Source organism: Oncorhynchus kisutch, linkage group LG10 (assembly GCF_002021735.2).
Source record: "Oncorhynchus kisutch isolate 150728-3 linkage group LG10, Okis_V2, whole genome shotgun sequence".
NCBI lineage: Eukaryota > Metazoa > Chordata > Actinopteri > Salmoniformes > Salmonidae > Oncorhynchus > Oncorhynchus kisutch.
In genome coordinates this window covers 4,876,966-4,889,465 of record NC_034183.2, presented here as the reverse complement: position 1 = coordinate 4,889,465, position 12,500 = coordinate 4,876,966, and the positions used below count along the sequence as shown (strand labels likewise).

The 12,500-nt window shown below is 36.6% G+C and overlaps 1 protein-coding gene across 1 annotated transcript in view; it reads right to left on the bottom strand.

Annotated features, from left to right (window-relative positions):
- The window catches only part of LOC109884126 (epidermal growth factor receptor kinase substrate 8-like protein 2), an 81,163-nt gene that overhangs the window by 32,222 nt on the left and 36,441 nt on the right, over nt 1-12,500 (bottom strand). Inside the window, 5 exon segments of the mRNA XM_031832918.1 lie at nt 1,541-1,617; nt 10,901-10,914; nt 10,917-11,012; nt 11,167-11,246; nt 11,517-11,666. Of these exon segments, the coding sequence (XP_031688778.1) occupies nt 1,541-1,617; nt 10,901-10,914; nt 10,917-11,012; nt 11,167-11,246; nt 11,517-11,666 (417 nt within the window).

Sequence of the window (12,500 nt, the reverse complement as noted above, 5' to 3'; positions counted from 1 at the left end):
AACTTTCCCAGACAGAATGAAAATGCGGTCTCAGAATATGCATTTTCAGTGTAGTTCCTTGGGAGCCGTCGTGGTGTCGGCTTTGGGAGGAATATACACGACACTGAAAATAAACGAAGCAAATTACCTGGGGGAGGTGATGCGGTCAGCAAATTTTCTGCGGTCAGCATTTGATGGTGAAGTATTCCAGATCGGGAGACAAAAAATGTCTTGAGTTCCTGCCACAATCATGAGACATACTCCTCCATATTGGGTTTGTCCTGGAGAACCCCGCTGGCTGTATGGACGGGGACAATATATCAGGTGAGAGCCATGATTCCTTGAAACAGAGTATGTTACAGTCCCCTGACGTCTCTCTGGAAGGAGATCCTCGCCCTGAGCTCACTTACTCAGTCCAGGGACTGAGTGTAATAAAGTCGGAAGCGGTGGATGGTTTGCTCGCCTCCTGAGTCTGACTAGGACCCCACTTCTCCTTCTTCTTCTTCTCCGGCGACTTTGATTTATTTAGTTTTTATTTCACCTTTATTTAACCAGATAAGCTAGTTGAGAACAAGTTCTCATTTACAACTGCGATCTGGCCAAGATAAAGAAAAGCAGTGCGACAAAAAAACAACAACATAGAGTTACACATGGAATAAACAAGCGTACAGTCAATACAATAGAAAAAAAAGTATATATACAGTGTGTGCAAATGGCGTGAGGAGGTAAGGTGTAGCACCAGGGATGAATGGGTGAATGGGTCATCAGAGTGTCTAAACAACGGATCCAAGTCAGGGAAAATAATGTAAGAAATAACCAAAATTAAAAAAGTTTTAAAAAACCTGCAAAGTTGGATAGGAGCTAGAAACAGGGCGGCCATCTTGTTTTCTATTCTGTTTCACATTTTTTTTTATTTTTTATTTTTTTTATTTAACCTTTATTTAACCAGGTAGGCCAGTTGAGAACAAGAACAATTATTTATTATTATTATTATTATTATGAATTATTATTATTACCAATTATTTATTATTATTATTATGTATTACTATTATTATTTATTTATTATTATTTATTATTATTAATTATTATTATTATGTTATTAATGATTTATTATTATTAATTATTATTAATTATTATTATTTATTTTATTATTATTATTATTATTTATTATCATTAATTATAATTATAATTATTATTTATTATTATTAAATTATTATTATTATTATTGTTATGACATGTTGGCACAAAAGAGCAGAAAAGTAAATAAATAAAACAGTATGGGGATGAGGTAGGTAAATTGGGTGGGCTATTTACCGATGGAACATCTTGGTTTAAATCTTGTAACGCGCTTTAAGCATCATGAAAAATCATTATAAATCCAATCAATTAATAGTATTATATTAGTATTATATGAGTATTTTATAAATAAGAGTATTAATGATAGTATTATATTAGCATTTTATAAATACGAGTATTAATAATAGTATTATATTAGTATTTCATAAATAAGAGTATTAATAATGGTATTATATTAGTATTTCATAAATAGAGTGTAACTCACCACGTCCTTCTCAATGCGCTGGGCCAACTTCTCATGGGACTCTGGGTCCTGCTGGGCCGAACCTCGCCGCTCCACATCTGAAATAATGATAACAGTTATTGTTGTTGTTGACGTTGTTTTGTGTGTGTGTGTGTATCAGTGTGTGTGAAGATCAGTGTGTGTGTGTCAGCATGTGTGTGTGTGTCAGTGTGTGTGTGTGTGTGTCAGTGTGTCAGCGTGTGTGTGTCAGTGTGTGTCAGTGTGTGTGTGTGTGTGTTTGTGTGTGTGTGTGATATGACCATACTGATATGACCATACTGATATGACCATACTGATATGACTAACATGATATGACTAACATGATATGACCATACTGATATGACCATACTGATATGACCATACTGATATGACCATACTGATATGACCATACTGATATGACCATACTGATAAGACCATACTGATAAGACCATACTGATATCACCATACTGATATGACCATACTGATATGACTAACATGATATGACCATACTGATATAACCATACTGATATGACCATACTGATATGACAAACATGATATGACCATACTGATATGACCATACTGATATGACTAACATGATATGACCATACTGATATAACCATACTGATATGACCATACTGATATGACAAACATGATATGACCATAGTGATATGACCATAGTGATATAACTAACATGATATGACCATACTGATATGACCATACTGATATGACCATACTGATATGACCATACTGATATGACCATACTGATATGACCATACTGATATCACCATACTGATATGACCATACTGATATGACTAACATGATATGACCATACTGATATAACCATACTGATATGACCATACTGATATGACCATACTGATATGACCATACTGATATGACCATACTGATATCACCATACTGATATGACCATACTGATATGACTAACATGATATGACCATACTGATATAACCATACTGATATGACCATACTGATATGACAAACATGATATGACCATACTGATATGACCATACTGATATGACTAACATGATATGACCATACTGATATAACCATACTGATATGACCATACTGATATGACAAACATGATATGACCATAGTGATATGACCATAGTGATATAACTAACATGATATGACCATACTGATATGACCATACTGATATGACCATACTGATATGACCATACTGATATGACCATACTGATATCACCATACTGATATGACCATACTGATATGACTAACATGATATGACCATACCGATATGACCATAGTGATATGACCATAGTGATATAACTAACATGATATGACCATACTGATATGACCATACTGATATGACCATACTGATATGACTAACATGATATGACCATACTGATATGACTAACATGATATGACTAACATGATATGACCATACTGATATGACCATACTGATATGACCATACTGATATGACCATACTGATATGACCATACTGATAAGACCATACTGATATCACCATACTGATATGACCATACTGATATGACCATACTGATATGACCATACTGATATGACCATACTGATATGACCATACTGATAAGACCATACTGATAAGACCATACTGATATCACCATACTGATATGACCATACTGATATGACTAACATGATATGACCATACTGATATAACCATACTGATATGACCATACTGATATGACAAACATGATATGACCATACTGATATGACCATACTGATATGACTAACATGATATGACCATACTGATATAACCATACTGATATGACCATACTGATATGACAAACATGATATGACCATAGTGATATGACCATAGTGATATAACTAACATGATATGACCATACTGATATGACCATACTGATATGACCATACTGATATGACCATACTGATATGACCATACTGATATGACCATACTGATATGACCATACTGATATGACCATACTGATATGACTAACATGATATGACCATACTGATATAACCATACTGATATGACCATACTGATATGACCATACTGATATGACCATACTGATATGACCATACTGATATCACCATACTGATATGACCATACTGATATGACTAACATGATATGACCATACTGATATAACCATACTGATATGACCATACTGATATGACAAACATGATATGACCATACTGATATGACCATACTGATATGACTAACATGATATGACCATACTGATATAACCATACTGATATGACCATACTGATATGACAAACATGATATGACCATAGTGATATGACCATAGTGATATAACTAACATGATATGACCATACTGATATGACCATACTGATATGACCATACTGATATGACCATACTGATATGACCATACTGATATCACCATACTGATATGACCATACGGATATGACTAACATGATATGACCATACCGATATGACCATAGTGATATGACCATAGTGATATAACTAACATGATATGACCATACTGATATGACCATACTGATATGACCATACTGATATGACTAACATGATATGACCATACTGATATGACCATACTGATATAACTAACATGATATGACCATACTGATATGACCATAGTGATATGACCATACTGATATGACAAACATGATATGACCATACTGATATGACAAACATGATATGACCATACTGATATGACCATACTGATATGACAAACATGATATGACCATACTGATATGACCATACTGATATGACCATACTGATATGACAAACATGATATGACCATACTGATATGACCATACTGATATGACTAACATGATATGACCATACTGATATGACTAACATGATATGACCATACTGATATGACAAACATGATATGACCATACTGATATGACCATACTGATATGACCATACTGATATGACTAACATGATATGACCATACTGATATGACCATACTGATATGACCATACTGATATGACCATACTGATATGACCATACTGATATGACCATACTGATATGACTAACATGATATGACCATACTGATATGACCATACTGATATGACCATACTGATATGACAAACATGATATGACCATAGTGATATGACCATAGTGATATAACTAACATGATATGACCATACTGATATGACCATACTGATATGACCATACTGATATGACCATACTGATATGACCATACTGATATCACCATACTGATATGACCATACGGATATGACTAACATGATATGACCATACCGATATGACCATAGTGATATGACCATAGTGATATAACTAACATGATATGACCATACTGATATGACCATACTGATATGACCATACTGATATGACTAACATGATATGACCATACTGATATGACCATACTGATATAACTAACATGATATGACCATACTGATATGACCATAGTGATATGACCATACTGATATGACAAACATGATATGACCATACTGATATGACAAACATGATATGACCATACTGATATGACCATACTGATATGACAAACATGATATGACCATACTGATATGACCATACTGATATGACCATACTGATATGACAAACATGATATGACCATACTGATATGACCATACTGATATGACCATACTGATATGACCATACTGATATGACTAACATGATATGACCATACTGATATGACAAACATGATATGACCATACTGATATGACCATACTGATATGACCATACTGATATGACTAACATGATATGACCATACTGATATGACCATACTGATATGACCATACTGATATGACCATACTGATATGACCATACTGATATGACCATACTGATATGACTAACATGATATGACCATACTGATATGACCATACTGATATGACCATACTGATATGACCATACTGATATGACCATACTGATATGACCATACTGATATGACCATAGTGATATGACAAACATGATATGTCCATACTGATATGACCATACTGATATGACCATACTGATATGACCATACTGATATGACTAACATGATATGACCATACTGATATGACCATACTGATATGACAAACATGATATGACCATACTGATATGACCATACTGATATGACAAACATGATATGACCATACTGATATGACCATACTGATATGACAAACATGATATGACCATACTGATATGACCATACTGATATGACCATACTGATATGACTAACATGATATGACCATACTGATATGACTAACATGATATGACTAACATGATATGACCATACTGATATGACCATACTGATATGACTAACATGATATGACCATACTGATATGACCATACTGATATGACCATACTGATATGACCATACTGATATGACCATACTGATATGACCATACTGATATGACTAACATGATATGACCATACTGATATGACCATACTGATATGACAAACATGATATGACCATACTGATATGACCATACTGATATGACAAACATGATATGACCATACTGATATGACCATACTGATATGACAAACATGATATGACCATACTGATATGACCATACTGATATGACCATACTGATATAACCATACTGATATGACCATACTGATAAGACCATACTGATAAGACCATACTGATATCACCATACTGATATGACCATACTGATATGACTAACATGATATGACCATACTGATATAACCATACTGATATGACCATACTGATATGACAAACATGATATGACCATACTGATATGACCATACTGATATGACTAACATGATATGACCATACTGATATAACCATACTGATATGACCATACTGATATGACAAACATGATATGACCATAGTGATATGACCATAGTGATATAACTAACATGATATGACCATACTGATATGACCATACTGATATGACCATACTGATATGACCATACTGATATGACCATACTGATATGACCATACTGATATCACCATACTGATATGACCATACTGATATGACTAACATGATATGACCATACTGATATAACCATACTGATATGACCATACTGATATGACCATACTGATATGACCATACTGATATGACCATACTGATATGACCATACTGATATCACCATACTGATATGACCATACTGATATGACTAACATGATATGACCATACTGATATAACCATACTGATATGACCATACTGATATGACAAACATGATATGACCATACTGATATGACCATACTGATATGACTAACATGATATGACCATACTGATATAACCATACTGATATGACCATACTGATATGACAAACATGATATGACCATAGTGATATGACCATAGTGATATAACTAACATGATATGACCATACTGATATGACCATACTGATATGACCATACTGATATGACCATACTGATATGACCATACTGATATCACCATACTGATATGACCATACTGATATGACTAACATGATATGACCATACCGATATGACCATAGTGATATGACCATAGTGATATAACTAACATGATATGACCATACTGATATGACCATACTGATATGACCATACTGATATGACTAACATGATATGACCATACTGATATGACTAACATGATATGACTAACATGATATGACCATACTGATATGACCATACTGATATGACCATACTGATATGACCATACTGATATGACCATACTGATAAGACCATACTGATATCACCATACTGATATGACCAATACTGATATGACCATACTGATATGACCATACTGATATGACCATACTGATAAGACCATACTGATAAGACCATACTGATATCACCATACTGATATGACCATACTGATATGACTAACATGATATGACCATACTGATATAACCATACTGATATGACCATACTGATATGACAAACATGATATGACCATACTGATATGACCATACTGATATGACTAACATGATATGACCATACTGATATAACCATACTGATATGACCATACTGATATGACAAACATGATATGACCATAGTGATATGACCATAGTGATATAACTAACATGATATGACCATACTGATATGACCATACTGATATGACCATACTGATATGACCATACTGATATGACCATACTGATATGACCATACTGATATGACCATACTGATATGACTAACATGATATGACCATACTGATATAACCATACTGATATGACCATACTGATATGACCATACTGATATGACCATACTGATATGACCATACTGATATCACCATACTGATATGACCATACTGATATGACTAACATGATATGACCATACTGATATAACCATACTGATATGACCATACTGATATGACAAACATGATATGACCATACTGATATGACCATACTGATATGACTAACATGATATGACCATACTGATATAACCATACTGATATGACCATACTGATATGACAAACATGATATGACCATAGTGATATGACCATAGTGATATAACTAACATGATATGACCATACTGATATGACCATACTGATATGACCATACTGATATGACCATACTGATATGACCATACTGATATCACCATACTGATATGACCATACGGATATGACTAACATGATATGACCATACTGATATGACCATACTGATATAACTAACATGATATGACCATACCGATATGACCATAGTGATATGACCATAGTGATATAACTAACATGATATGACCATACTGATATGACCATACTGATATGACCATACTGATATGACTAACATGATATGACCATACTGATATGACCATACTGATATAACTAACATGATATGACCATACTGATATGACCATAGTGATATGACCATACTGATATGACAAACATGATATGACCATACTGATATGACAACATGATATGACCATACTGATATGACCATACTGATATGACAAACATGATATGACCATACTGATATGACCATACTGATATGACCATACTGATATGACAAACATGATATGACCATACTGATATGACCATACTGATATGACTAACATGATATGACCATACTGATATGACTAACATGATATGACCATACTGATATGACAAACATGATATGACCATACTGATATGACCATACTGATATGACCATACTGATATGACTAACATGATATGACCATACTGATATGACCATACTGATATGACCATACTGATATGACCATACTGATATGACCATACTGATATGACTAACATGATATGACCATACTGATATGACCATACTGATATGACCATACTGATATGACAAACATGATATGACCATAGTGATATGACCATAGTGATATAACTAACATGATATGACCATACTGATATGACCATACTGATATGACCATACTGATATGACCATACTGATATGACCATACTGAATCACCATACTGATATGACCATACGGATATGACTAACATGATATGACCATACCGATATGACCATAGTGATATGACCATAGTGATATAACTAACATGATATGACCATACTGATATGACCATACTGATATGACCATACTGATATGACTAACATGATATGACCATACTGATATGACCATACTGATATAACTAACATGATATGACCATACTGATATGACCATAGTGATATGACCATACTGATATGACAAACATGATATGACCATACTGATATGACAAACATGATATGACCATACTGATATGACCATACTGATATGACAAACATGATATGACCATACTGATATGACCATACTGATATGACCATACTGATATGACAAACATGATATGACCATTACTGATATGACCATACTGATATGACCATACTGATATGACCATACTGATATGACTAACATGATATGACCATACTGATATGACAAACATGATATGACCATACTGATATGACCATACTGATATGACCATACTGATATGACTAACATGATATGACCATACTGATATGACCATACTGATATGACCATACTGATATGACCATACTGATTTGACCATACTGATATGACCATACTGATATGACTAACATGATATGACCATACTGATATGACCATACTGATATGACCATACTGATATGACCATACTGATATGACCATACTGATATTGACCATAGTGATATGACAAAACATGATATGACCATACTGATATGACCATACTGATATGACCATACTGATATGACCATACTGATATGACTAACATGATATGACCATACTGATATGACCATACTGATATGACAAACATGATATGACCATACTGATATGACCATACTGATATGACAAACATGATATGACCATACTGATATGACCATACTGATATGACAAACATGATATGACATACTGATATGACCATACTGATATGACCATACTGATATGACTAACATGATATGACCATACTGATATGACTAACATGATATGACTAACATGATATGACCATACTGATATGACCATACTGATATGACTAACAATGATATGACCATACTGATATGACCATACTGATATGACCATACTGATATGACCATACTGATATGACCATACTGATATGACCATACTGATATGACTAACATGATATGACCATACTGATATGACCATACTGATATGACAAACATGATATGACCATACTGATATGACCATACTGATATGACAAACATGATATGACCATACTGATATGACCATACTGATATGACAAACATGATATGACCATACTGATATGACCATACTGATATGACCATACTGATATAACCATACTGATATGACCATACTGATATCACCATACACCCTTCACCGAATGTGAATACATTCAAGGTCCCAGAAACCAATGGGTTGGGCCAGAGACAGTGTGTGTGTGTGTATCAGTGTGTGTATATCAGTGTGTGTATCACGGTGTGGTGTGTGTATCAGTGTGTGTGTGTGTATCAGTGTGTGTGTGGGTGTGTGTGTGAGTGTGTGGTGTACCAGTGTGGTGTATCAGTGTGTGTGTGTGTGTGTGTGTGTGTATCAGTGTGTGTGTGTGTGTGTGTGTGTATCAGTGTGTGTATATCAGTGTGTTTATCAGTGTGTGTATCAGTGTGTTTGTGTATCAGTGTGTGTATCAGTGTGTGTGTGTGTGTATCAGTGTGTGTATCAGTGTGTGTGTGTGTATCAGTGTGTGTATCAGTGTGTGTATCAGTGTGTGTGTGTATCAGTGTGTGGTGTGTGTATCAGTGTGTGTGTGTGTATCAGTGTGTGTGTGTATCAGTGGTGTGTGTGTATCAGTGTGTAAGTGTGTGTATCAGTGTGTTTGGGTGTATCAGTGTGTGTGTGTATCAGTGTGTGTATCAGTGTGTGTGTGTGTGTGTGTATCAGTGTGTGTATCAGTGTGTGTGTTGTATCAGTGTGTGTGTGTGTGTGTGTGTGTATCAGTGTGTGTGTGTGTGTGTATCAGTGTGTGTATCAGTGTGTGTGTGTATCAGTGTGTGTGTGAGTGTGTGTGTATCAGTGTGTCTACTCTTACCCTGCATGTTCATGGCAGCCACACGGCCCTTGCCTGAGGGGGCCGAGCCCTTGGGGGCGGAAGAGGGGGGGATGATGGATCTCTGTGGTGCTTCATCTTCTCCTGGTTCACCCTGAGAGGAGGAGAGGAGTTAAGGGAGCTGGGCACCCCCATTATAAATCAGGGCCCCTCCATAAGAATGGAAATATCTCTATACTATACGCCCCCCTACACAAAATGTTTTTAAAAGAGACGTCAGGCCTCTTTAAGAGGTAAGGGTTCTTTACTTCAAGGTCTGTGGTCGTATCTTCTTTCCATGTTTGCTGTCCCCCAGAGCGCTGTCGATGTCTGCATGGACCATCTCTGCCTGTAGGGGACAGAGACAAAAGACTAGAGAATATTTTTTTAAATAAATAGAGAATATGATTATTATTAAAAAATAAAAAAATTGTCTTGGAGAAGGAAGACTTGGAGGATGCTTTATGGTTGGACATATTAATTATCTGTTAATTAATTAAAACATTTTAAATCAGTCACACTTTAGCTCTGTTTTCTATAGGACTTCAATGGAGACTTTGGCTTCCTACGTCGCTAGCCTGGATAATGTCTGTACTGCATAGAGATAACGGTGACTCACCTCCACCTCGTCGCAGTGGAAGAAGTGTATGTCAGGTCTGTGCTGTTCAGTGTCTTGACACACCAGCAGTAGGACGGATGGATACCTGGTCTGATTCAACACTGTCTGGCAGTGGTGGATCGTAGGCAGGGGAAAGTTCTCCAACTCTTCCTGTGAGGGTGGCGAGGAGGGAGGGAGAAGGAGAGAGAGAGTGAGAAGGAGGTGGAGGGAGAAGGAGAGAGAGAGAGGGGGAGGGAGGGGGTGAGGTAGAGAGAAGGAGAGGGAGGTGGAGAGAAGGAGAGAGAGTGATTGAGGAAGGGAAGGGGAGGAGAGAGAGAAACAGAGAGAGAGACAGAGAAAGAGAGAGAGAGAGTGTGTGAGGAAGGAAGGAAGGGAAGGAAGGAAGGGAAGGAGGGAAAGAGAGAGAGGGAGGGAGGGAGGGAGGGAGGGAGGGAGAAGAGAGAGAAAGTGGTGCGGGAGGGAAGGGGGTAGGTAGAGAAGGAGATAGAGAGCGAGAGAGAGAGAGAGAGAGAGAGGGAGAAGGAGAGAGGGAGAAGGAGAGAGAGGGGGAGAAGGAGAGAGAGAGAGAGAGAGAGAGGGAGAAGGAGAGAGAGAGAGAGAGAGAGGGAGAAGGAGAGAGAGAGAGAGAGAGAGAGAGGGAGAAGGAGAGAGAGAGAGAGAGAGAGAGAGAGAGAGGGAGAAGGAGAGAGAGAGAGAGGGAGAGAAGGAGAGAGAGAAAGAAAATGAGAGAGGGAGGGGGTGAGGAAGAGAGAAGGAGAGGGAGGTGGAGAGAAGGAGAGAGAGAGAGAGAGAGTGGAAGGGGAGGAGAGAGAGAAACAGAGAGAGAGACAGAGAAAGAGAGAGAGAGAGTGTGTGAGGAAGGAAGGAAGGGAAGGAAGGAAGGGAAGGAGGGAAAGAGAGAGAGGGAGGGAGGGGAGGGAGGGAGGGAGGGAGAAGAGAGAGAAAGTGTGCGGGAGGGAAGGGGTAGGTAGAGAAGGAGATAGA